Source organism: Leucoraja erinacea, chromosome 32 (assembly GCF_028641065.1).
Source record: "Leucoraja erinacea ecotype New England chromosome 32, Leri_hhj_1, whole genome shotgun sequence".
In the NCBI taxonomy this organism is placed as follows: Eukaryota; Metazoa; Chordata; class Chondrichthyes; order Rajiformes; family Rajidae; genus Leucoraja; species Leucoraja erinaceus.
In genome coordinates, this window is record NC_073408.1 from 11,083,652 (window position 1) to 11,111,425 (window position 27,774).

The following is a 27,774-nucleotide window of genomic DNA, read 5'->3' on the forward strand; positions in this document are numbered from 1 at the left end:
ATTTCTATGATTATAATAACCACACTGCGATCACCCACATGGTTTTAAGAGGCAAATGAGTCTACAAAGAAAATTCCCCAAAACATGTACATTGATTAGCCAATATTAAAACACGAGATGTAATAGTTGATCTGTCCAAGGGACATTCCCACAAAAATCTTGAATATGTGGTATCCACCATCCCTGAATAATGAGATTGCTTCCGCACTGCTGCTAGGGATGAATATCTAGTGATGAGAACCTCAAGGCAGATGGTTCATACATGATGTAGATAAACTTTGATGGGATGAAGTGCTCTTTTACTTGGTATTGCTGTGCCAACATTATGGTTTAGCAGCTCTGGTTGCTGTCTTATTGTACACATGTTACAGGCACAGATCGGTTGGAAATTTTCATGTTCTTGAGATGCTGGTGAATCAGGTAGGCTTGCAGCTTGCACATGGGGAGCGGTGAACTGGGAGAGTGAGAGAGGAGATGTTTTAAGAAAACAGATGTAGATACAAAGTACAATTGTAGACCATACAGAAAGAACATTCAGCCCATTGTACATGTACTGGAACTTTTGGAGAGAAAAAAATGATTAAATTTCTCTCCCTCTGCTGCACCTTCTCCATAACCCTTCAAATATATATATATATATTCCGTTAAAATCTATTTCCAAATCTGTAGCCAGCACACTCAGTCAATACAATCCAGATTACAATATCTCAGTACATAAAATTACAAATAGAGTTCTCTCTAGTTACAGATCTTTGTTTTTAAACATTGCAATAAATAAATAAAAGCTAGCAAAATACTTATTTGAATAGCGTGTAGGATTTGAATTGGGATGTATTTTAGAAGAATGTTTTAATCTAAAAATGAACTAATGGTAGCTAATGAAAAGTATCCTTGTATTATCATTTTTTACATGGCCTTAGTTTATCCCATCATGCTTTATAGTTTGTGAAGTATTTTAAATAATCTTGAAGTGTATTCACTGTTCTACTATAAAGGTCACCGTAACCATTTTATATAAAGCAAGGTCCTACATACAGGTGTGAAATAATAATATATATTTTTTTAATCTAACATTGATCAAGTTGATGCAGCTAAGGGTATATATGAGGTCAATGTTAACACCGTTATTGGTGCTTGGAATATGGTGGTGGAGGCAGATGCAGTAATGGCATTTAATAGAATTTTAGATAAGCATACAGATATGCAGGGAGTGGAGAGATATGGATCATTGGCGGGTAGGTGAAATTAGTTTAATTTGGCATAATGTTCGGTTCAGCCAGAGGGCATTCGGTTCTGTTCTATGTTCTGTATCATAAGTCATTTGTGATAACACTATTTTCTATGAAATTATACCTCTCATAAGAAACTGAGAGGGCAAATGGGTCATTGGTTTTATCTCATTTGAAAGACGGTACCTCACTTAGTACAGTACGCCCTAAATTCTGAATTTCAGTGACAGCCTGCATTATTACACCCAACACTTTGTAGTTGGACTTCAACTACAATCTCCCAAGTTGGATGAGAGTACCGTAGGCACGCACACCCTGATCACTCACACCCTCAAAAATGTACCGCTTTAGTTGTCTCTGCACATGGAGGCTTTTACACAAATAGATAGTTTATTAGAAGCTGCAAAAGCCTATGATGGGAAGCATTCTAGATATGTTAAAACGTTGTGTTACCTGCGGGCATTTTGGTGGTGAGAAGTATTCTTTCGCAGGCAAGGTGAATAGTTTGGTGGATGGCAGACATTTTTCGGGGTGAAATCGCGTCCAGTGACTGATGTACTTTCAATCCTCCCCTGATACACAAACAACAATTGTAAAGTTACGGCACTAGTAGAGAATATCAAAGCATCACAATGTGTGGCCAATCATACTCCTCATACTTTGGATTCAGAAGGAAGTACAGGTGCAAATGGTACTACGCAGCAAAAATATACACTCACTCAAGGCTGAAGAATGCTTTTTACAGGAAACATTATTGTAGCAAGATATCTGGAAGAAATCCAATTGATCGGGGGGAACTTTACCTTGTATCTAACCTCTTTTACACCTGTCCTGTGGACGGTTGTTGGAATAGTGTAGAAGGAGCTAACTTATGTCTAACTTATATGGCTGCTTACTGATGGCGGCTCGAAGGGTTTGTCATGAGGGTCACCGTAGCGTATCCTGGTCTTGGGGTCCCAATCCTTGTAGGATATTGCATACGATGTTTTTGGATCAAATTTGCCACCAAGAGACTGCTGCGTTGTAGGGCGGTGAATTTCTTGCTTTTTAATGGAAGGTTTCATATTATACTCAAGCTGAGGAGATAAAGTACAGACGAATGAAACTAACAACCAAAACTAACTCCTGTAAAATGGGGGTGACTAAGCAGGTTATTACTCGCCACTGCTGAACTGTTAAAGATGCACTGAATAGATAACTGATTGAAGATTGAAATATCAAGCGGACACAATAGAGGCAACTTGCCTCCCTCCAGTCACCCCACAATGGCATATGGGATTCAATTACTTATTGGGAATATAAAAACAGATTTTGGGTAATATTGGTATGCACCAGAATGAAATGGTCCGGTGGAGGTAGAAAGGAAAATGGAATCCATGATTGTGTAAATTGAATAGATGCTGGCGGAGAGATGGAACAAATAATATATTTTTACTCCAAGGTTCCTAATATGCAGGTGGTCCACAGTTTGCACACCAGCTAAATTAGTGACTGGCTTAACGTGGCAATTGTTGATCATTGTTTCTGAATAATTTAAAAAAAATAACAAGTACCAGACTGCCAATAGGTAATGAGTTTTGGTAGGAAGAGGGGGTGGGGAGGTAAGTCGTTGCCCTTGCTGTGTTGATGTGTACACAGCTGGATTCCAGGACCTATTAGCTTAATTACTAACGACTATAAAAAGCCACTCTTATCTATCACACCATTAATCTGTAGGGGGCAGCACAGTAACGCTGCTAGCAGAGCTCCTCTTTTGTACCTCCAGCACCGCAAGTTCATTCCTGACCTCTGGTGCCATCTGTGTGGAGTTTCCACAGCATGGCTTTTGTCTGAATGCTCAGGTTTCCTTCAGCATCCCAATGATGTGCAGGCCAGCACCATGGGACACTGTGGATTACTCCTAATGTATAGGTAATTGGTAGAATATGGACGGAGCTGATAGAACTATGGGGAGAATAAATGAAATGAGTGTCGGCTTTGTATAAATGGATACTTGATGGACCTAGTGGGTTGAAGGCCCGTTTCGATGTGGCATGACTTAAAAAATGTAGCTCTACTATTTTTTTTCCAGGGCAACTAAGGTCGAATAATAAAAGCTAGTTTGCCTGCGGGTGATCAGTATATTGGTTAAGTGGTTAAATGGAGGGAGCGTTTCTTAATGTATTGCAGGTTACAGTCCTTCACCAGGAACTACCCACATTTATCCTATTTTCCAACATTTTACAGCTCCTTGAAGACAAGAAAACTTATTAGGTTGTGTGGTTTGAAGGGAAATGGAGCTACGTGCCAGGGTTAACATTATAAATCACTGCTAAAAAGAGAGCTTTGCTTCCTTCAACCCACTGGGCTGATAAAGTAAAAGGAATTACCTTTGTCACTGTGGTGGTCTCCATGGCTCCTTCCACATTCAACTGATCCTTATATTTAATGGGATCAGGGCGGGGATATTGAGTGGGATCCCAGCCAATATATGAATTTTTCTGAATTGTGTTGAAGTCCGCACTGCAAGATGTGGAAGATGCATCGGAATTAAAGATTATAAGACATTGTTATTTTCGTGCAGCAAAACTTCCCATGCATAGGACACCTACAGCTTTGAAAAATGTTGGTGGAAGATGGTTTGCAAACTGGTAAGGCATATCGCATAATCCACACTTCCCCGAAAATATCACGTGGATCCAACCCAACACATTAGTCCTCAGTGTCACCCGCTACCCAGACCACATATCAATCAATAAAATCATATGCTTCCCACCTAACCCTTCACGATGGGCTCCAGGAATACACACTTTCCATATCCACTCCTTACATTAATCTCAAGCAGCAGATGCCTTCACCTTGGTTCCAACCCTTTCCATTAATATTACATCATATACTACAACATGATAAGCTTAATTGATCAAAGCTATTCCAAAAACATTTCTTAAATTATTAAATATTTGTAAACGTATCCCCAATGGCCTAAGCTATCTAAGCTTGGTTTCTTGGGCCTCCAAAATATTCCAAATGGAATTTAAACTGGAGCTGCATTCACTCAACTGTAAAGACCCATGATAACTATGTGTATGGCTCTGTAAACTGGAAATATCAATGCAGCAAACATTGAGTTGCTTTGGTGATCTGGTAAAGAAATGGACCTGTGTTCAAGCTGCATTTGCAGAGGCCGATCCAGTTAACTGGTTCTATAAATAGTTTTAGTTCTCTTGTCAACATGGGAAAGAAACATTATCTAGTGTTCCTCTTTGTACTTGTTGCAATTTGAGTCTTGGGCACTATACACATGAGGATTGGATGGTAACATCTATGTGGACTGCATTAATCTTGTATATGGCAAAACGACAAACTGGGTGGACAATGGGAAGCTGTGCAGCATCTATTTAGTCTTGAGATTTAGCACTACTGAGGGAGACTGAAACCTGATCAGAGAATTTTAAGACTGGTTCTTGCTAAATGAAAAAGATAATTTAAAATCTGCAATGTGATGAAGTTGAATATTCTGCTTTAAATAATACATGTAAAAAGTTAATGCCAGTGTTTCAAAGTGTAGATGCTGTCTATCAAATGACGTGCAATTCTTTACACTCGTCACTACAAACGTTCCCTGGTAACAGAATGCAATCAGTTGCTTTGAGACCATTGGAACTTTATCACATGTTTGAATATCACTGTCTCTTGCCCAGAGTAGGGGAAATGAGGACCAGGAGACATAGGTTCAAGGTGAAGGGGAAAAGATTTAATAGGAATCTGAGGGGCAATTTTTTCATACAAAGTGTGGTGGGTATATGGAACAAGTTGCCAGAGGAGGTAATTGAGGCTGGGACCATCCCATCGTTTAAGAGATACATGGATAGGACAGGTTTGGAAGAATATGGACCAAGCGCAGGCAGGCGGGACTAGTGTAGCTAGGACATGTTGGCTGGTGTGGGTAAGTTGAGCTGAATGGCCTGTTTCCACACTGTATCACACTATGATTCTAATAGTGAGTGTCAACAAGGTATCTGACCTTGTCGTTGCACAACACCACTTTGCAATAAATTAAAACAAAAGTACTGGGGGAGAAAAACTCAGCAAGTCAGGCAGCTTCTATGAAGAGAGAAACAGTTAATGTTTCAGGTTGAATTCCATCAGAAATGGCCGAGAGCAAAAATAAGTTTGGTTTCTCTTTCCCATTCCTGATGAAGGGCCCTCGGCCTGAAACATTACCTCTGTTTTTCTTTTCACAATGCTGCCAAGTTTCCAGCATTTTCTCTTTTTATTTCAGATTTCCTTTATCTGTTTTCCACTATTTGACAAGAACCTGAATTGATATTTCTTGATATTTGAAAATTGATACTTCCCTGTGCCTTCTTTCTGGCGAATGACATGGTGCAGGAAATCGTTAAAGCGAGGGAGTTAGAGAAGATTAAGTTAAATTTTCTAAAGAACTTTTCCGAAAGTGAAAACAAAGTTTGTCACATTCCTCTGCAAGATGCAACCCTGCCCCTCAGCAATGTGGTATTAACGTGCATCAATGCACTGATCTTACGGCAGATGACGGTTAACTTGCAAGTTGTCCTGCGCTGGTATTATTGACAACATCTTCGATTGCTTGTGTTCAGGGTAATCTTTGCGGTAGCTGCTCAGCAGGTCCATGGGAGCAGGCTTGGGTTTTGTTCGCTTCCTGACTGTCTTCTGTCTCGCAAAGGGCAAAGGCTGAAATTCGACTTGGTAAGTGGTATTCAAATCATGAACACCTTTAGTGACACAGTAACATATTGTGAACAATTTAATTCAATGTATTATAACTTTACAACGCCTGCAAAACTGTAAACAATCACTATCTTCTATGTGTACTTGACCCACGGATTATTACAGTATTCTTTATCAAATCCATGTCGTATTCACCCTGTGAGGGATTGAATATTGACGGTATAGAGGAAGCTTTGTACTCTACCTGTCACTACACTTATCTGATCTAACTAATATCATGCATGTCCTGGGATCATCCCAACTGGGAGTTCCAAGCAGCCCATGGTAAAACCACAAGTGAGTGTGGCAAAGGTGAAGTGTACTCCATGACCTACTGTAGCTGTGTTCTTTGTAATGGCAGAACTCCCTGGGACCAAAATCATCTGTTCAGTTGAAGCCAAAGAATCACCTGGAAATCTGTGCCGTTACCTTTTAACATATCCCAAAAATGAATTCTTAATCTCTCCTAATTTTTATTTACTACCTTTTTTTAAGAAACATCTTTAAAGAAATAGTTGTCTAGCCACTCTAATGTAGTTTTGATGCAATGGGACAATGATTATTTTAGACATTGACGTCTTGCATCAAAATTCAGTTGTAAAAGAGGCCTTGGTCACAACAGGCGGGGTCTTGGCCATTTTTGTAGTATTCAAATGTGCTGTCTGGTGTCCCCTCCCATCCTTGAGAGGTTGACTCCAGACCTGAAAAGAAAATTTGTTGGCAATTACATTTCCAGGTAAACATTAGTCTCTTCAAATACATTGATTACAACCAGCAGAACCTCAGCATTACTTCTTTAATTCCCCTGCCATTTCTAAATTGTTAAACTACTTGTCCAACATTCAGCACTGAATCTGTAGACATTTGGTTTAGTTAAGAGATACAGTGCAGAAACAGGCCCTTCGGCCCAGCGGGTCATGCACGGACCAACGATCCACACGCATTACCCTACACACAATTACATTGATACCATGGCAATTAACTTACAAACCTGTACATCTTTGGAGTGGGGGAGGAAACCCACGCATGTCACGGGGAGAATGTACAAACTCCGTACAGGCATGCACCCGTAATTAGGATCGAACCTGGGTCTCTGGCGCTGTAAGGCAGTAGCTCTATTGCTACGCCACCATGCTGCGCTCCTTCCACAATGTATTGGGAATGCTGAAGCCAAGATCAAAGTCCCATTAACAAGCCCCAGCTCCAAGCTCCATTCGATTCCTCCCTCTAGCAGCTGAAACCAATTGTTCTGCATATCCGTGACCATTTATTTCCACTTATGGCTGCCCAGTTCTGTTCATGCCTTATCCTGTCTGCTGCTGAAACCATAGCCCCAGCCTTTCTTAATCTTGACCTGACTGTTTCAAAGCTCCGCTTACTGACTTCGCCCTTTCGGCCTCATTAATGTTGTGAAATTAAGGTAAACTCTACTGCCCATCTATTAGCTTTCATTAGTTCCCGTTTGCCATTTCCCCAGATAATTTTCAAATTCTCATCTTATTTTCCAAATCTGTCCTTGACCTAGCCTACCCAGTCCAAAACCTATTTAAAGATATCAGTCACTTTCATTTCTGAAACATGAACATTCGCAAATTTATTCAGCAAAGACAAAACTGCTGGAGGAACGCAGCAGGCCAGGCAGTATCTGTGGAAGGAATTGGAGTTAATCTAAAGGACCTGACCCAAAACGTCAATTGTCCATTTAGTCCATAGTTGTTTGCTCAAGATACCAGCATCTGCAGTGTTTTGTGCCTCCATTTCATAAATTTCAACCCGAAACATCACCTGTCCATGTGCTCCAGAGATGCTGCCTGACCCGCTAAGTGACTCCAGCACTTTGTGCCATTTTTATAAACCAGTCTCTGCAGTTCGTTATGTCTTTATTCAATGTAAGCTCCAAACGAGTATCCTCACCATGAATCCATCTGTCTTCCCCTCTCCTCATAGTTAACTGACTAATCTGTGTTAAATTCTGTTTGATAACATGCCTGTGAAGCAACATGGAATAAAAATGAACTGCAGATACTGCTTTGTACCAAAGAAATACTTATACATTTTATCCTGTGAAGCACCATGTTTGTTTTTCAATGTTAGTGTTGCTATGCAATAAATTGTTATTGTTGTTTGATGAGACAATCCTTTTCTATCCAGTGTTGTACTGGAACTGAAGTTGATGATGTGATAAGGCATTTTCCAACACAAGGTGCAGCGACCATGGGACTATTTTATGGTGAATAACTGTTGTTCATTATCCAGCTCTTACCTCCCTGACCTTGAACCAATGGAGAAATACAAAGTACACTCTGAATGGTGTACAGAAGAAGGGCTGTTTTGTCGGACCCTGCTCTTATCTGTGGCTCAATGTGCCATACCTTCGAACTTTAAGTTATCTGGTAAGGGCTTTGCACGTTCTGGCATATTGCAGAAATTCTCACGAATTTCCGCTTTTCTTGTGGGTTGCTGGATATTGTTCTGATATGGGGGGCATTGACATCCTAAAGAATAGAAACAGAATGTTAAAGATCTGGGTCCCTTGCTTTCTATATGTTGGCAATTATGGTACCCCATATAGAGTCTGACCAATATTCTATGTTACGAAAGCATTTCTTTTTTCTTAGTATATCTGTACTCCTTAAGGTAAATGACAACATTTAATTTGCTTATATATTTATTTTACATATATGTATGTTTACTAAGCTCCGAGTCCCATTACTCTGTGAAATTGTACTTAAGGTTTATTCATTATGTGTGGACATCTTCACCATTTGTCGTATATCACTCCTCACCTTTGAACTGAGTTGAGAGTCAACCAAGTTAATGGGTTTGTAGTCACAAAGGCCAGGGTGGATGACGGACATTGGTAAACCAGTTGGGTTTTAATCAAAAATCCGTTGTTGTATCGTCACTGGGAATATTCCAAACTTATTTTAAATGATGTCCTGATGATATTTGAACTGGTGTCTCTGGGTCAATGGTCCAGTTTTCTGACTGCAAGTCCTGTAATTGAGCTACAGTCTCCACTGTTCTTATTTATCCTCCTTTGTCTGAATAAGGTGACTTTATACATTCCCACATCAGATTCTTTTTGCCATATTTTCATCCACACACTCTACCTACATCCCTTTACAATGGTCTGCTCTCCGAACCATGTACATTCTTCTCTTTAGCATTGTCATAAGAACATAAGCAACAGAAGCAGGTATCACCCATCCAAGCCCCATATTGAATTGAATTGAATTATCCTTTATTGTCATTCGGACCTCTCGGTCTGAACACAATTTTGTGCCTAGCGGTATCTGAGCCCCTTCTCCCCTGATTCTCAAACACCCATTAACCAAATATGTACTTGTCAGCTTTGCATCCACATTCCTCTGATTTGAATGAGATAATCTTATCTTCTTTTAAACATCTCACTCACTCTCATTATCTCCTGCCTTCCATCCTAAAGCAAACAATCCCTTTTATTCTTTCCTGCCACCATCACTAAACACATTTACTTCAAACTTTTCCCAGTTTTGATGAGAGGACACCAGTCTGAAATGTGCTTCTTTCCACAGGTGCTAGTTTGCCTGCTGAGTACTTCCATAATTTCTGCTATATTCAGATCTTCTTACTCTTGCAATCCAGTCTCCGTGCAATATGAGCCAATCCTCCACTTGGTTTCCTAATTACACACTGTAACTCTGTTTTATCTCCCAGCACAGTTCAATAACTCATTTCCTAGTCTTTCATCAATGACAAAAATAAGTTCCGTTCTTTCATCCTTCCCACCAACATGAATAACACCAGTGTTTAGTTCAGTGATCCAGTACAGATCAGGCTCTTTGACCCACCCAGTCCGCTTCGACCAGCGAACCCTGTACACTAACACTGTCCTACACACACCAAGGACAATTTACCATTATACCAAGCCAAGTAACCTACAAATCTGTACATTTCTGGAGTGTGGGAGGAAACCGGAGCACCCGGAGAAAACCACATGGTCACAGGGAGAATGTACAATCTCTAAGGAGACAGAATCAAACCCGAGTCTCTGGCGTTGTAAGGAAGCAACTCTACCAACTGTGCCACTCTGAATTATACACCATTTACCAATTTCTTGCTAATTCAATTAACAACAGTTGGAACCTCTTCATATTCACTTTGTATCCTTCTCTCAGGTCACTTTTCTAAGTGGGAAATTTAGATAAGTTAACCTTTGCTCTGTCATGAATGTAAATGAAAATAAAGCAGATCCCAGGGCAGTGCTTCTTGTGAATGCCCCACCATTAAAAGTTTCCCACCTTTCAGTTTTGGACTTATTATCCCATCTCCTGCATCTGATGCTATCCTCTCCATTCATATCATATTGATTACAAAGCATGAGGTGTGCAAAAACACCATTAACAAAGGAGTGAACAACTTAAAGCTAAAGGAAATGGCTCAGAAAATTAGGGAGCTTCACCTGATGCGGTCAAACGTTCTCCAGATCTCACTGAAGGCTCAGACTTCCAACCCTTGCAGCTGGTGTTGCTTCTGGAACTCGATCGACTCGACGGTAGGCTACCTTTGAGACATTTCTGGACTGTCGCTGGACGTTCTTTTAGAGTCAATCCCTTGGTGTGTATAGATTTAGAGTGAAGTTGTTCCTGCAGAGGCTTATCAATGTGAAATAACCCATCAACAAGGCACAAGAACAGAAATTGACATTTTTGCTCATCATTAATGCAGAGTCTTGAAGTGAGTGCCATTTATAACCTAGCATTCAATAATTATTGGCAGACATGAATCCTAGATAGAAAATACTGGGAATGCTCAGCAGGTGAGGCATCTTTCAGATAATCTTTCAGGCCGAAGGATCTACAACCTCTGGCAAAGGGGTTTCAACCTCAAATGTTAGCTAATATTTCTCCTTCCACAGATGCTGCGTGATCTGCTGAGCCTTTATGACATTTTCTGCTTCATTTTGTATTTTCAGCATGAAGTTTTTTTTTAATTTTCACTCCCATTTATTTCAAATGGTCAGTGGAAGGGAAATCCAGTTAAAGGAGATAAACTTTCCCCCAATGTTGGCCTCTCGTTTACCTTCCTGATGCTTTCCATCATCTCTGTCCATCTGGAAACTAGCAGTGGGCTTTGGGCATTCAGGCACTCTGCCAGTGATGCCCTATATTCCAGCCCCATCATCAGCCCACACAATGCAGTGGATACAGCAGGCCATAAAGTTCTGTTGTTGATAAAAGATTGGGTCCAGTCCTAGGGATACAACCTTACCTAGGGATACAATCATCCTGAACCAGCTCCTGATAACTTTTAGACTTTAGAGATACAGCATGGAAACGGGCCCTTTGGCCAACCGAGTCTGTGCCGACCAGCGATTACCCCGTACACTAACACTGTCCTACACACTAGGGACAATTTACAATTTTTACCGAAGTCAATTAACCTACAAATCTGTACGTCTTTGGGGTGTGGCAGGAAACCGGAGCTCCTGGAGAAAATCTTTAGTCACAGGGAGAACATACAAACTCCGTACAGACTGCACCCGTGGTCAAGATCGAACCCAGATCTCTGCTATTATAAGGCAGCTGCTCTACCACTGAAATCCCTACAGCTCTATAGCCTGAAATCACTTGGGATCTCTTCATTTGTTCAGTGGTATGGAACAGCCACTGTCCTATAATGGACTCCCTCACAGATGGCCTGTGCACTATATCTGTGAACTTTTAGGCGTTAACTTCCTGCACATTTCTAGACAGGAAATAAGAAAAGTTTGTCAGAAAGAACTGCAGAAGCTAGTTTAAATCGAAGGTAGACACAAAATGCTGGAGAGTAACTCAGCGTTTCTGGAGAGAAGGAATGGGTGACGTTTCGAGTCGAGACCCTATGACCCGAAATATCACCCATTCCTTCTCTCCAGAGATGCTGCCTGAACAGTAGTGCCCTGGGCAGTATTGTAGAAATGAAGAATCCAGGAGATCATATCCATAGTTCAATGAAAGATAGATAGGGAGATAGGATTGTGAAGGTGGCTTTTGGCATTTTGGCCTTCACCATTCAGGGAATTGAGTATAGAACTTGGTTTGTTATATTACAGTGTGGAAAGCACTGGTGAAGCTACACCTGTTTTGCCTTGTGTGTAGAATTTGACCATTCCACTCTCCTGTGGCACTGGACACTTCCTCAGGATTGCAACAACATAACCACAACGAATGTCAGAACATGGCAGTCACACTCTACTCACCCTATTGCCAGCTTTTGTCTGTTCTCTCGGGACCCTGGGCCCAAATTCTGAGCGTTGTGTGGTTTCACTTTGCATGGCTGGGGGGTTGGGGTGCGGCGGAGTGCGTAATGGCCTCTTGCTGCTTCGGGGCAGGACATCTGAGACGGAATTCAAAATGAATTATTGAGTCTCTGCTCCTTGTGAATTCATGAGAGAAAAGATGCACACTAGGTTTAAAATGTAAAATGAGGCATTACTATAATGAAAATTAAAAAAACCTCAGGTTGGAAATCCAAAATAAAACCAGAAAGTACTGGAAACAATCCTGCTGATTGGATAGCAATTGTGAAGAGAGAAACACAGACTCTGTTGATATTGCTGAGAGGACACTAAAACAATTTAAGATTCAATTCTGGCTGTTTTGGCACAATTTCAAATGTGTCCTATAAACAACACAAACTACTTCAAAGCATTTATATATTTTCAACTGGATCTTTTGCACATCTCAGATGTTGATTGCAATATCCTTGTTAGCTGTGTCTACAGCTGCCTATTATTTCCCAAAAACCATTGCACCCCTCTTGTTTTCACTAAGATGCATCTTAAACTTGTCTCCTGGGCCAATCTTTTGGTTGCCTGTTCCTTTACATTCCTTGGCGTCGAATTTTGTTTGATTGCACTCCTTTGATTGGCATGGTTTACTACCTTCAACACATATTGTGTTTACAAAGATATTGTGCAAAGATCTATCAAAAATATCACATTTTTAAACATAAATAGAACTTCCTGCTTACAAAGAAAAAAATCCCAAAACAGAATTTTCTTCAAAATCTCTACAATCTCTACAGCATGGCAGATGGGAAAGGGTGTATTCCTTTATTAAATGTAACCCTGGAAACAAGGATTTAGGGAGCATGGAAATTATTGGAGAATCTGAGACTAACAATCTACCCAATTTTAAGACATGATGTGTACTGCCCCTTTGACTGGAATATATTTGAGTCTTATCTCCAGTTTGTCGATCAGACCAGATTGCTTCTCAAAACCAGAAGTGAACCTAAGCAGAGAAGAGAGAAGGCAGATATCACCTAATCAAGATAACATGGAGATATGCAACTATAGTACAGTGTAATGAAGGTTCTTACTCAGAGGTCGCCTGAAGGACGACTGGTAGTTGGTTAGGAGCCAGTCTGTGCTTACTGAGCGCCGTTGAATTGACTGCTTCTTCTTGCAATTCTGATGATATTTGTGTTGACTAGAGGAGAGGAGAAGGAAGAATTCATCAGGGAGCTGTAACCAGGTGAAACTAGTTACCAACCAACAACAGCCATTTTATATATTGTCAACCCTTATCAGTTATAGAGACATTTTTTATATACTCCATGCCCTTTACCACAAAGATCACTCTCCATTTTCTCTCCTATTTACTTGCTGAGATGAGTTTCATATGACATCACCCTCATCCCTCGGTGTGTTATAGTCTCTTTCTGTCAATGCAACAATCTGTGTTGCTACTCTTACTCTCAAAGTGCATAACCTCATATTCCTTACATTGTATACCATCTACCACAATTTTTTCCTAACCTATTTGTTCCTTTTCATATTCTTTGCTTCTTTTCCAACTTCATCTTAGCAACAAAGTTGTGCAGAGTACACTGAGTACTTTATTGCCTCTCTAATATGAACTGTGAATCATGAAGTCCCTAATACGATCCCAGCAGTTACAGCTACCAACCCGAAACAGGCAATTTCATTCTGATCTTAGTTAGTTTAATGTTGTTTGAATCAAATTGAATTTATTTGTCATTCAGACCTTTTGTCTGAACAAAATTTTGTTTCCCTGCAGTCATACATATAATAAAAATGACAAAAACACACAATCAACACAAATTTAACATCCACCACAGTGAGTTCACCAAACACCTCCTCACTGTGATGGAAGGCAAAATCTTAAAGTGTCTGTCTCTTCCCTCTTTGTTCTCCCTCTGCGCCGAGGCGATCCAGGCTCCAGATGTTGTGACCCCACCGGGTGATGGTAAATCCCGCGGCTCAACCGTGCTCCGCGAACGGGCCGGTTCAAACTCCGCGGGTGGTCGCTGCCGCCACCACAGCTCCGAGTTTCTATACATTGTCACTAAAAATTAGGGTAATGGTATACTTGTACCCCTAAATCTCTCCCTTCTGCAGTTAATAGCATCTTGGCATTTAGGTACTCTGATCATTCTTTGTGAAGTCCTAAGAAGATGATGTCATACGTTCCTACTTTAAGTGCAGTCTCTCGCAGTTATATTCACTCACATCTTGTCAATATTAATCAATGTGGAACAATTGGAATGAGATGTGCTTATCACTACCCAATGAGAGTCCCTAAAAAAGTGGAATGTTTAACAGAAACTTGCATGCTTGCCAAACCTGACTGTCTGCAAACAGAAGAACACAAATTTCAATTTCCATCATTGCAAAGGATAACCTGTAACCTACAGCTCCTATTTGTCATGTCTTCAGTGAAGCACAACGTTCTCATTAAATCAGCAAGAAACACCATCATTCCAAGCACAATACTTCCACACTTCTGGTGAAGTATGGGATTAAGATGCAAGCATTATGATAGCCCAGGGATTTCATTCAAACTTGAGGCAATGCTCATAATAGAGATCTTGTAAGTCAAACCAGACGTGCCCCACTGATACCTCAAAGTGCTCAATGGCCAATAAAGAACTTCAAAATTACAATGGCTAATGTTCTAAAATGTTTCTCCTCCAAACTTGAGGGAATTGACTGGTTACCTCCCAACACCCTCATTCAAAAGACCTTTAATCAAGTGTGAGAATAGGCAAGGAATTCCAAATGGGACATCATGGGTTAAGATACTTACCACCAGCAGGACAAATCGATAGTGATCAAGAGTTGTACCTCTGGCTCAATGAATCCTATCCTACTTTGGGACTAATTATTCTGAGATGTCACTGATATTGTGATGTCAGAGATGTGGTGATCCGTGACCAGCTACCTGAGCTAATACTGGTGTTGAACTTTGCTGGCAAGGGGTGATTTTTATTTGTTGGCATTGGACCCCAGCCACTGGTTGCTTCGATAGAAGGGTAGAATTTGGAATGGAACAGAAGGTAGAGTTGGGGGTTCAGGTAGAAGGACATAGTGATGTTACTGCAGTGATAAGTAGAATGTATCGGCTTAGGATAGAACTGCGGCTGTGATAGGCAGGTGAGGTTAATGTGGAAGGAGTAGAGTTTGGTACAAGATAGAATGGCGTTGAGATTTAAGGTGTGGCATTGTATATGAAGGGGTGGAAAAGAAAGTACAATGCTGAGATGCTAGGCTCAGGTGGGGGTAGAAAAGATGAGCTTGGGTAACAATTTTTTTTTTTTGGGGGGGGGGGGGGTTGAGGGACTGAAGAATGGAAGGATTGGGGTTTACTGTTTATGGATACACTTAAACAATAAAGTGGAATGTGGCAAATCTAAATGTAATAATATTTCTTGCAAATTCATTCATGATTCAACACACGGTACTGATTGATCATAGTACTATATTACAATATTACAACAGAGGTTACAGTTCAGAAGTGTTCCCTCAGCTGTGATAAGCTTCGGACTGAACTGAAAACATTACAAAATGCGCCGTGTTAAACACTAACCTATTTAACCTTGCCTATATATTGGAGCCACTCTTACCCACAATCACACAGCTCACACAGGCATGAGAACTCTGAGAACTCCATGTCTTCCAGCTTTCTCAAATAATTCAGAGCCATTTCTATAAACGTTTCTTTCTGAAATCTGTTCCTTGAGAAATGTTGCTCAGAAACGGAGCAAAATCCTTTCAAAGTGTCCCACAGCGTGTCCAGGAAGAACGTCCTCCTGGCTGTGGTCAGTCAGTGTTCCTTGATCATGGTTAATTATACGCCAATCTCTTCAGTGTATGCCTGTTGCTATGGCACTTTTGCACAACCCATACTTTAAGTGCTCCATGGGGGATTGTTTAAATTTGAAAGGAATAACGATATCTGAGCCTTAATTTAATTGTGGTTGTGCAAGTGAGAAAACGAGTTTACTGCAGGCTCACCAGAGAGAGAGAAAAAGAGAGAGGGGACTATCAGGTGCTAGTGTTGGTTGACTATTCAGGGCTCCTTTGTTCCAGATTAGCAGGGCTGGCCAAAGCCAAAGCCTTTATACTGTATAACAGCCCCGTGCACTGCATTTCTGTTTGGTGAATATCACACGTGTCTCTGAGTGCAACGTACAACTGGGGTCATTTGATCACATAATCAAGGCTGACACCTCCACTCGGATACCGAAGGTTCACAGTGTTGTGACCCTCTTTTGGAACAGACTCAGGCCTGTTCTACCTTCCCCACTGAACCTCACTATTTTGAAGAACGGCAGGTCCTTCTCCCCAGCGCTCTGGCCAATACTTACCTCTTGACAGGCATCACTAAAGTAAACACTTAATGTGTTCCTGTGTGTGTGATAACCTTGCAATATACAAACTTGCTGCTGCGTTTCCCACATTACAGTAATGGTGACAGTCCTGAGGTACTTTTTTTTAATTGAAGTAAAGAGATTGAGGACATTTTGAGGAGCCATATAAGTGCAAGCCCTTTATGTTTTTGTACTTGGTTTTCCTTGCTTTCACTTCTATCGGAGCTGAGTAATCCTGAGTAGTAATAAAGCGACATCCCTCAGGTACCTCAGTCATACAGCACTTGGTGTTTCAGCTTGGAAAGTGAATGCTTGTCAGTAGGGAAAGCTTTGTGAGTATGTCTGAATCTTGGCTCCATACAGTAGGGTTTCAATAACAACCAGTACATCAACTTATCCATCTCTATATAGAGTGGGTGTAGTGTGGCAAAATGGGGTTAGAGGTTATGTGGAAGAAATTCACCAGGCTAATCTCTGGGATGAGAGGATTGTCCTATCAAGAAAGGTGAGATAATTAGGGTCTGTGGAGCTTAGAAGAATGAAGGGGTTCCTATTGGAAAATGAGAATGTTATATATGTTCACAAAGGCTTTGTTATCAGACTTGAACATTTCATCTGGAGTTGAGTATCTGTTATGTGAATGATGTTCAGCTGACAAATGAAATGGCCAGCCCATCAGACTCAACTTTGAGTGTGATTATAGTTTCAATACTGGGGCATTGGTCTGGAAGGGTAGGGTACATTGATGCTGATTATCTTACCCACCTACAGTGGATTGGACAATCTTGCCCAGAGAGTATTGCTTTATGATGAGCATTGAAAATTGGTCCTACCTATCTCATAAGTGGGTAGGAGAGTGAGAATCACTGCTGCCATTTAGTCCATGAGCATTCTGCCAGTTTGAGAACTTGATCTTCTTACACTCTCCAATAGCCAAAGATTGTGCAAGTGCTCTGAATATTGTGCTGGTGCTCGCTGATGCTGATGTCCAGATTACTGGCTGTATTTGTTGAGAGATGGCTCTCAAGATGGTGGGAAGTGGTCCACATTTTCCACGGTCTCATCATGAACCTTTATTGTCAGGTGATGTTCTGTATATAGGGGACAGTTTGAGAGAGGATCTTTATTCTGTAGAGGTTAAGTGAATGGCTCATCCAAGGGTTTCGGCCCGAAACGTTGCCTATTTCCTTCACTCCACAGATGCTGCTGCACCCGCTGAGTTTCTCCAGCATTTTTGTGTACCTTCGATTTTCCAGCATCTGCAGTTCCTTCTTAAACAAATATTAGTGCAACCTCCTGCAGTTCTTACCACTGGCGAACCGATCTTTAGCCACTAGGAGGAGGCAATTGACAAGATCTCTTACACTGACTTACCTTGTGGCAGACAATACCGTCCAATCACCATTACCATCAAAGCTCATGTGGTCATTGACATCCCTGGAATCCCTCTTCCCAGTTGCGAGAGATCAAGGTGTGAATATGTCGTTGAATTTCATCTCCAGCAATTTTTATCACTTCTGCAGTGAAGCTCCCGAGAACGTCAAACAGTCTCATGGTGTGTGTGGTGTTTTCAGCTAATTGTTGGTCAGGGATGGCGGTGAGGTGGGACTGGATAATTTACTGTGAAATAGTCTCATGGACACGTGTGGCAAGGACAAACTCAAGGTTGTGGAATTCTTCAAAGCTCCCCTTCCAATCAGTGCTAGCTGCTTTTCTGCCCTTGATAAACATCCCTCCATTCTTGCCTCTCCCCGTGTTGGTGTTCAGCTTACAAGGTGACGGTACAGATCTACAAGGACGACAGACTAAAAAACAGTTTTTACTCCACTGCTATAAAAGCACTAAATGTAGCCGCCAAGGAACGCAGGGGCGATACAGATTAAGGGACTGTGGTACACTGTGAAATCGACAGAAGGATGGAGGGTTGGGTGTTTATGCGTGCTATTTTCATGATATTTATTTTGGTCATCCCATACTTTATCTTGTAACCAAATGTTTGAAAGATGCCATGAAGCGGACATTGGAAAGAGTGTTATGACAATAAAGAAATATTCTTTAGATTCTTTGGTCACCCAGGAGTCACAGGGGCCATGAAGCCGAGTGTAGAAAAATTTAATGTTGCCAGGGGTCAAGACCGAGTGGGAGATTGGGCAGGCTGGGACTTTATTCCTTGGAGGGTAGGAGACTGAGGGGTGATCTTTCAGAGGTGCATCAAGTCATGAGGAGCATAGAACAGTTGAAGGCACACATCCTTTTACCCGGTGTTGTGGAATTCAAGAGTAGATTTAAAGTCCGAGGGGAAAGATTTAATAAGAGTCTGAGGGGCCGCATTTCCACACCAGAGTGATACTGTGTGGAACGAGCGGAAGTGGTTGACACAAGTACATTTTGAAAGTCATTTGGACAGGTACATTAATATGAAAGGTTTAAAGGGATATGGCTCAAACGCTGCCAAGTGGGTCGACCTTAGTTCGACACCTTGCTCAGCATGGACAAACTGGGCTGAAAGGCTTGTTTCCACGCTGTCTGATTCTATGCTGTCTGTAAGGCCAATAATATTGAACACCGTGTGTCTGAGATGTAGAAAAATAGAACTGTAGATGCTGGTTCATACCAAAGATTGACACAAAGTGCTGGAGTAATTCAGTGGATCGGGCAGCATGAAGGGTGCCGGGCACCCATCCTTTTTTCTCCAGAGATGCTGCCTGACCCGCTGAATAACCCCAGCACTTTGTGGCTGGCCTGTATTGGTGGCATGCGTTAAAGATGCCTTAAATTCAAAAGTATCTGAACTTCAAGAATGTAGTGTTAATGTTCCTTAAAGCAGATGCGACTGCCATTATGACGTCTGTTGTAGAACCGCGACTCACCGAGTCCTCACGGTTTGTGTGAAGCGGCATTTGCAGTTCCTCGTGTCTACACCTCGCGGGTTCCTGTTGTTTATCTGAAGGGGGTTCTGTGGCACACAGCGCCTCCTCAACCCCGGGAGAAGTCACAGTCTGAGCATCACACTAGTCTGCGAAATTGAATGTTAGAGTCCTTTAAAATAAACTAATTGTCTTGATTTTTTTCCTTTCCGAAGGGATCGGAAAGATGCAGTTTTACAGGAACCTCGTGTTCGCGATAGGCGCGACAATCTTGCTTTTCGGTAAGATCAATGTCTAAACGTTTATACGGGGGGGGGGGGGATTTTGCAATTAATTAAACGAAATATTAAACTGCTATGCTTTAACTTCAGTAAGTGGACCGACACAAATACAGCCGAATGTTAATGGGATCCTTATTAAAATTAATCTTAGTAATTATACTTATCAGTATTTACTGTCAATGCTCCACAACAAGTATTTACAAATATATATTTTGTAATAAATCTTTGCCCTAAAATAGCGACCAACTTGGCTGGCTGTTAATTCGCTTTAGCTGTAAATATATATTTACATAGCGTTGAATGTAGACTCGGGTTTGGCAGGTGAACGGAACCAACAGCAAATGCCAGCAAATTCCTATTTTCGCGTTAATTTGGAGTTTGCTTTGAAGGAGGAGGCCAAACAATTTTATGCAAGGCTTGGATTGTGAAAATATTGATATTTGGTTCCATTGTGGGGCGGTGGGTGATATGTTTTTGCTATTAGTTAGTTGTAAGGCTGCTTAAAGCCAAACTGAAATATTTCGGAGCAAGTCCTTGACATAAATGTACGAGTGAGATCCACAACTCGGGCGAATGAAGCTGTAACCAGGACCTGAGCAAACCTCTGAGCTATAAATTAATCACTTTTTAAAACCCGACATGCACGCCAGGATGATAACAATAGTTAGTCCGATTTCTTTACAGAGTGTACGGTTTAAAACACAAACTACAGTTGTTAAGTAGTATTTTCCCAACGCATATAGAAATGTTTTTTTTAATGTTCTGTAAATTATGATTTTTATTTTCGAAACTGCAACCATATTTCAATATTGTGCCGGATTGCATGTCCCCGGGTCTGTCTTTTAATTTCAGTTGCTACGTGACAAAATACATGCTTTGAGTTTAAATATTTCTTACAAAGTAGAGCAAGCCAGTAGCTTGTCCTTGCGGTTTTGCTGTATAAGAACAGCAAATGCCGCAGGTGTCAATTGCAATTTGTATAATAGCTGTCGCTATCAAGCTATTTGCAATTGAGAGTTTAGTTTTAACTCGATACTAAGTGCCGCTGGTTCCCGGGTTATTGGTCTCTAACCCATTCCCTGCGCACACGGCCTGTGCCGCCCTGTGCCGGGCGCTCCGGGACCGGCTGCGGGCACCAGCTCTCCAATGCTCCGGGGAACCGCCCGATGCACACGCGCAAAACCTCCACCCTCCACCCTCCCCTTTCCCTCCCCCTCTCTCTCCCCTCCCCCAGCCCCGCTCCTCTCTACTCCCCACCCCCTCCTTTCTTCTATCCTCTCCTCTCACTGCTCTCCCCTCCCTTCTACTCCGCCCCCCCCCCCCCCCCCCCCCCCCCTCTCATCTCCTCTCCTCAACTCTACCCTCAACCCCCCCCCCTCCCTCCCAACTCCACCTTCCCCTCCAGTTTTCAAGAATGCTTAAGAAGGAACTGCAGATGCTGCAAAATCGAAGGTATACAAAAATGCTGGAGAAACTCAGCGGGTGCAACAGCATCTATGGAGCGAAGGAAATAGGCAACGTTTCGGGACGAAACGTTGCCTATTTCCTTCGCTCCATAGATGCTGCTGCACCCGCTGAGTTTCTCCAGCATTTTTGTGTACTTTCAAGAATGCTTGGTCCAAAGAGCCACATTTTATTGCAGATGCTAAGCAATGTTTTTTAAAATGCGTGGAATAAAGGCAACATTTATATTCTGGTTTCCTTATTGACTGCGACTCGGGGAACAGTTGCCCTGTGACTGAGGAGTGAGCTGGGCGAAAGGACACAGCAGGTTTGTCAGGTAGCATCTCTGGAGTAAAGAGATAGGCGATGATTCGGGTCGAGGCCCTCTGTATTTCTACACGAGCCTGGCATCGGTTAATTCGCCGGTTACCGAGTCAGAACGAGTCCGCCTGAACTCCGGGCTGGTGTAGAATCAAAGAACTGCAAATACCGGTTTACACAAAGTGCTGGGGTAACTCAGCGGCCAGGCAGCGTCTGTGGAGAACATCGGGCGATTGTGCCCTGTGCTGGGTACTGCACTTTAGGGCAGATGTAGTTTGCCACCTTGTTGCCAAGAATTGGGACCATTTGTAAAATAATGTGACACAAACATTGAAGTAAGTGATATTAGTTTTGGCATTGCATACCGGTTATTGTATAACAAAGACAGTCCCGCTTCGTAATGTCCCCGTTAGTGCGTTGCCACAGATCCATCATCACAAACTTGACAGAGCTTCATTGATAGAATCAGACCTTTCAGATTCTTCCTCAGTTCTCTCGGTATGTACCGACCCACTGCCAGGACAGACCCACCACAATGAAAGTCATTTATTTGAACCCAATAAAATCCACCCATGAATGATGTAATCAAGAGAGAGTTAGATATAACTCTTATGGCTAACGGAATCGAGGGATATGGGGAGAAAGCAGGAACGGGGTACTGATTTTGGTCAGTAATGATCACATTGAATGATTCGAAGGACCGAATGGCCGACGTCTGTACCTATGTTTCTATCGGATCAAACATGGTCAATTTGATCACAGTTTTAAATACTTTGCTGAAATCTTCCATGTTAAATGTCCCTTTGAAGAAACCCTTTATGTGTCGACTATTGCATACCTTGGCACCGTTGCAATGGGATTTGGTAGCTCGCAGATTTCTAAATGAAATGCCAGCATGTCTGTCGTAGATAGATAGACATGAAGTGCTGGCGTAACTCAGTGGATCGGGCAGTATCTCTGGAGAAAAAAAATATATTTTCGGGTGGGACCCTTATCAGACGTAAACTGGTTACGCTGGTAACTGGTTCTGCAGTTTGGACGCCGGTTACTAACATCATGGCACCATTGAAAAAATCAAATACGCGTTTTGACTATAACATCTTATTCCCCCCACAGCGCGGTATTTTCGAACATTGTATGTGTTCTATCAATGAACGAAACGTTTTGGGGTTTGGGGGAAGAAAAGTCCAATTGCCCGTCTACTGTATTTGTAATGGAATCTGAGAGCGATGTGGGGATTTCTGAGGATATTGGACGTGGAGAGAGAGAATTGTCCATTGGGAAGGAGGCAGATGTAGAGTGGACCACTGATGTTGAAGATATGCATGTACCGCCCTTCACGGAACCCAGCGGCCCCCAGCACCAGCTCCCAGACACTGCCAGCCCACTGGATTACTTCACCTTACTCTGGCCACAAACTGTGTTCGACACCATAGCCTTGGAAACCAATCGCTACGCTGCCCAGTGCCAAGAGACAGCAGGCAAAAGGGATTCCTCTTGGACCCCGACAGAGTCCCAGGAAATCAAGGCGTTCCTGGCCATCAACATCATGATGGGCATCAAGCAACTGCCTCGCATCTCCCTGTACTGGAGCCAAGACACTTCCCTCCGCTGCCCATGGATCTCTTCCGCCATGTCCAGGGACAGGTTTTGGAAACTAAACCAGTATCTGCACCTCCGGGACAACAGGGGCGCCCTGGACAGATCAGACCCCGACCACGACCCAGTGTACAAAGTCCGAGGCCTGATGGAGGTGGTGCGCGGCCTCTTTGGCCAATGCTACCGTCCGGGCCGCGACCTGAGTGTGGACGAGGGCATGGTGGCTTACAAAGGGCGGCTGTATTTCAAGCAGTACTCCCCGGCCAAGCCGACAAAGTGGGGTGTGAAAGTGTGGATGCTGTGCGAATCTGTCACGGGTTACTGCCTGAACTTCAACGTGTACACGGGACGGCGGAGGTCGGTGTCGCCACACGGCACCGGGCACGACGTGGTGATGGAGCTCTGTCACCCCTACTTCCACCGCCACCACCACGTCTACTTTGACCGCTTCTTCGCTAGCCCCGTTCTCCTGGAGCACCTGGAGGAGCGGGGGACAAGGGCTTGCTCCACCGCACACCTCAACCGCAAAGGCATCCCCGCACAAGCCCGGGCGATGAAGCTCAAGAGACAGGGCGACGTTCGGTTCTTTCAGAAGGGATCGTTGCTGTTAACCATTTGGAAGGACAAGCGACAAGTAGTCACGCTTTCAAACAATCAAGGGACCAAGATGATTGCCAGCTCGGGGGTGGTCAAACCTCAGGTGGTCACTGAGTATAATAAGTACATGGGCGGCGTTGATATTTCGGATCAGATGAGGAGCTATTATCCTGTGGGTCGTCCTTCCAAAAAGTGGTGGAGGTGTCTGTTGTGGTTTTCATTGAATATTACCATCGTCAATGCCTGGCTGATCTTCAAGAGGTCATCTCACGACCCACCGCTCCCCAACCGCTATGACCACCTCAACTTCAGGACGGCTCTGGCCAAGATGCTCCGTGGGGATTACTCTGCGGGAGGGAGCAGGAAGGGCAGGCTGGCCTCGTCGGCGGAAACCAGATACCAGGCGGGCTTCAGCAACGCCAGAGCACACAACATGGTGAAGATAGATGGGCGCAAGAAGGTGTGCCGGGAGTGCTCGCGATGCAAACGCAAAACCGCGTCCGGGAGATCAGTGGAGACCTCCTTCATGTGCGCGTTTTGTGAAGTGCCACTGTGCAGGGTCCAATGCTTTCGAGATTACCATCAATCTCTCCCTTAACTTCACATCAGTGGGCTTGTGTGTTGCCAGCTCTCCACCATTGTCATGGCCATTCCAGGACTGATATCCTAGCCCCTCTTGGGAGTAATCCCGGGGATGTAATCAGACAAGGCTTTCAAAAAAAGTTGTTCACCTTCTCTGAGTTCAAGATTCAGTGACACATCTCCCTGGATTTCACTTGCCTTGAAGGATGAGGCACTTCTAAGAAGGATCCAAATGCAACTTGAGTGATGTGAACACAACACATATACCCTCAGTTGACACAAATGCTGGAGTAACTCAGCGGGACAGGCAGCATCTCTGGAGCGAAGGAATGGGTGATGTTTCGGGCCGAGACGGTTTGAGGAAGGGTCTGGATCCGAAACGTCACCTATTCCTTCTCTCCAGAGATGCTGCCTGTCCCGCTGAGTTACTCCAGCATTTTGTGTCTACCTTTGATTTAAACCAGCATCTGCAGTTCTTTCCTACACATATGCCCTCGGTCTGTCTGTTAATGCAATGACCTCGGTCAAGCATTGGACCAAATGGTCACTCCACGCCTATGGTACAAATTCAATGGGGATCCTTCAGAGATGAACTCACCCCCTGTAAAGTCGTACAGTGACTTGTGAACGAACTCATCTCCTAATGTTGCTCTGGCCATGCTGAACAAGAATATCTCCTTTGTGGGCTTGCAAGTATTAGTTATAATACTTTAGTCATTATAATACAGGAGATGAGGAAGGTCCCCATTTGGAGGTCGGGATGTTGATGTTGCCTTGTGATGATGTCAAACTCAACTACAGACCCAAACTCTTTTTTTCTATCTGAAATATTCAACTTTTGTCACAGTTTCCTCCCAGGCAGTGCTGATTTCTTGTACGCCTATGCTTGCGGATGTCTTATGCTAACTCATGTAACCGAGAACCCTGTTTGTTGGTCAGAGGTTCTAACCTAACCTTTGCAGCAGGCCTGACCCTTAATGGCACTGCATAGATACTCCTTGAGGAGAAATGGTACACCATAAAGCTCACTGGAGGATATCAATTAAGGATACACATCCAAATATTGTCAGACTTTTGAAAAATACTGGCTCCCATAGTTCAGTGGACGTCACTATATTATAGTTTCCGGAGATAACTTTTTTTTAATGAAGCAAATCCGGTCGTACGATTTGGACAGAGTTTGCAATTGATGTATTTTTAATGGTGGCTGCTACATTTTGGTGCTGGGAACATTCCTTAATGTATTTGCATGTTCTGTGGTGTATTTTAATTACAAGTTATCTCCTGTGCCAAAAGATGAACACTTGTACCGTATTGTTTTTCTGTTAAGTCATTATGTTTTGCTTGCATCATAGCTGAGGGATCCAAGTGGCATTTAATTGAATAATGGCATTTTTCTGAATCTTCAGTGATAGATTCTTTTTTAGATCTTTTTCCCTGAGAACTTTTTGTATTTCAAAAAAAGTGCTGGAGTAACTTCTTGTATATATGTCTACAATTAAATCTTTCATATGTGCATGATTGTGTAAATGTACGGAACAATATAGGCCATATGTAACATTTTTGCTTCGGGGATTATATACTGAATAAATTTCAAATCTGAAGACTGTTTTATGTGTAGCTGTAGGGCTTTGCTTATCATTTATCATTGGCGGATGTGATTCTTAAGTTGCCAGGGGCAACCCCCTAACTTCAGGGCATACTTGCAAACTTCTGTGGCTCAACTTGCAGGTAATTTACCATTGAAACAGCTGCCTGTCATATTCTATCTGTCAAAATAAATTTAAAGATTGACTTGAGGTCTATATACTTGCATCACGAGTAAGAAAGGAGGGAAATCAAATTAAAGCTAAAAGTAAAATAAATCAAAAGCTAAACTAAAACTATTCTTACAACACAAGAGCAAGAAAGGGGAGAAACCAGGCACTGTTTATTGCCTGAAAGGACTTTGGTCACATGCGAGGACATAGCCTCACCAAATTTGTTCTTTGATATTAAGTTGTTCTCACTGCAATTGTTCATTAATCTTTTTTCATTTTTATAATTGATTTTTGCCCCTAAACCGATCTGCCCAGGAAGGGATATCAGATTTCAAGTTCACTTCCTGGGTAAGAACAGGAGCAGATAGAAGCACAGTCCACCATTCTATATGATCATGGCTGATCTGTCTCTGGACTCATCTCCTCTGTTGTGCCACTTCCTCAAAGGTCACGTTTCCCTGAACTTTTGAAAATGTTTCTATTTCTACTTTTATATACACCCAATTATCTCATCATGACAGCCCTCTATAATAGAGAATTCCAGAGATTCACCACCCGCAGTGAGAAGTTCCTGTGTACATCTGTTTTAAACGACTGTTCACTAATTTTGTTCATTCTTTTGAAGTAAGGAAAAGAAGAATCAAACCATATCTCAACCCCACTCACAAGGTCCAATTTCATTGTGGGTTACACAGTTCAGGGACATGTACACACAGTACCTGGTTATGAAATTAAGTGGTAATGCGCAGAGCAAAAGCTCATGACAACTCTAATTGCTTGGACAATACTACAGGTATATGATTCATACCCTGTGGAGACAATCATGGTATATAATAGGATTTACCGATTGCATGAATCGCGCACGTGTGTGTGTGTGTGTGTGTGTGCGTGCGTGCGTGCATGTGTGTGTGTGTGTGTGTGTGTGCGCTGTGTGTGTGTGTGTGTGTGTGTGTGCGTGTGTGTGTGTGTGTGTGTGTGTACACCTGTCGCCTTTACTGTCAGCGTTTGCATTTAATTGTAAACTGAAATTCATGACTGTTTTCTCAATTTCTTTCTATTTAGGGTTTTCCCAAGAAATGATTGGTAAGCCGTTGATTTTTATTATTGGGGTTAAACGTTACTATGAGTTATGAAAAGCAAGAAACTGAAGGTTAGCATTTGTTAGATTTTCCACAGTTTTTAATTGGGTTTTCAACAAAAACCTTTATTTGCTTATCTTTAAAACATTGCATGGATAAGAGAACAAGTGGGTAATTTCTTATTCCACCTTTGCAGTGACATCAAGCTGTTAGGGTGACTCCCTGCCCAGATCTCTGCTATTTCTTTGATTTCACTTTGTTTGCCTCATCCCTTTGCAATTGCTTTGAGCTTGCCGGTCAGAGATTAAGGTGTAAAGATAATTCCTAGCAGTAAACACTCAGTTCACTGAACCTCCACTAAGTTGCAAAAGAATGTGACCCAGAAAGTGACTCAAGTTTCCAGACCGGAAAACTTCCGAGATCCTGATAGTTATGCTTACATGCTCCTGATTCCCAAGTATAGTTATGCTGATAGCTATGCTCCTCGACCACCAACCCACATAGAGTACAAACACAAAATGCTGGAGTAACTCAGTGGGACTGACAACATCTCTGCAGAGAAGAAATGAGTGACGTTTCAGGTCGAGACGCTTTTCCAGACTGAAGCCTCACCCATTCCTTCTCACCAGAGACGCTGCCTGTCCCGC

The 27,774-nt window shown here is 42.5% G+C and overlaps 2 protein-coding genes across 6 annotated transcripts in view; one reads left to right on the forward strand and one right to left on the reverse strand.

Annotated features, from left to right (window-relative positions):
* Positions 1 to 3: 3 nt before the first annotated feature.
* si:dkeyp-69c1.9 (uncharacterized) lies at positions 4 to 17,436 on the reverse strand. Its single transcript, XM_055660736.1, has 10 exons — positions 15,852 to 17,436; positions 13,305 to 13,414; positions 12,181 to 12,317; positions 10,402 to 10,594; positions 8,330 to 8,452; positions 5,755 to 5,962; positions 3,599 to 3,731; positions 2,126 to 2,305; positions 1,683 to 1,801; positions 4 to 454 (listed from the first exon to the last, which is right to left on the reverse strand). The coding sequence occupies exons 1-10, from the start codon at positions 15,929 to 15,931 to the stop codon at positions 352 to 354; spliced, it is 1,386 nt and encodes a 461-aa protein (XP_055516711.1). The 5' UTR covers positions 15,932 to 17,436; the 3' UTR covers positions 4 to 351.
* Positions 17,437 to 18,821: 1,385 nt separating this feature from the next.
* Positions 18,822 to 27,774, forward strand: part of LOC129712374 (T-cell surface glycoprotein CD3 delta chain-like) — a 45,608-nt gene continuing 36,655 nt past the window's right edge. The window contains exons 1-3 of one of the 5 annotated variants that reach the window (XM_055660740.1): positions 18,938 to 19,005; positions 19,681 to 19,746; positions 27,111 to 27,131. In XM_055660740.1, the coding sequence (XP_055516715.1) occupies positions 19,692 to 19,746; positions 27,111 to 27,131 (76 nt within the window). In that variant the 5' untranslated portion in view covers positions 18,938 to 19,005; positions 19,681 to 19,691. Of the gene's footprint in view, positions 19,006 to 19,054; positions 19,747 to 27,110; positions 27,132 to 27,774 lie in introns of those variants that run through there. The other 4 variants (XM_055660738.1, XM_055660743.1, XM_055660739.1 and 1 more) reach the window with 4 other exon arrangements.

Coding starts and splice junctions, on each gene's coding strand:
- si:dkeyp-69c1.9 (XM_055660736.1), bottom strand. CDS start 15,931: ATGGCTCTGAATTATTTGAGAAAGCTGGAAGACATGGAGTTCTCAGAG. Junction 12,318..13,304: donor GTCCTTCAGGCGACCTCTGA/GTAAGAACCTTC, acceptor ATTCCGTCTCAG/ATGTCCTGCCCCGAAGCAGC. Junction 2,306..3,598: donor AGACCACCACAGTGACAAAG/GTAATTCCTTTT, acceptor TTATCTCCTCAG/CTTGAGTATAATATGAAACC.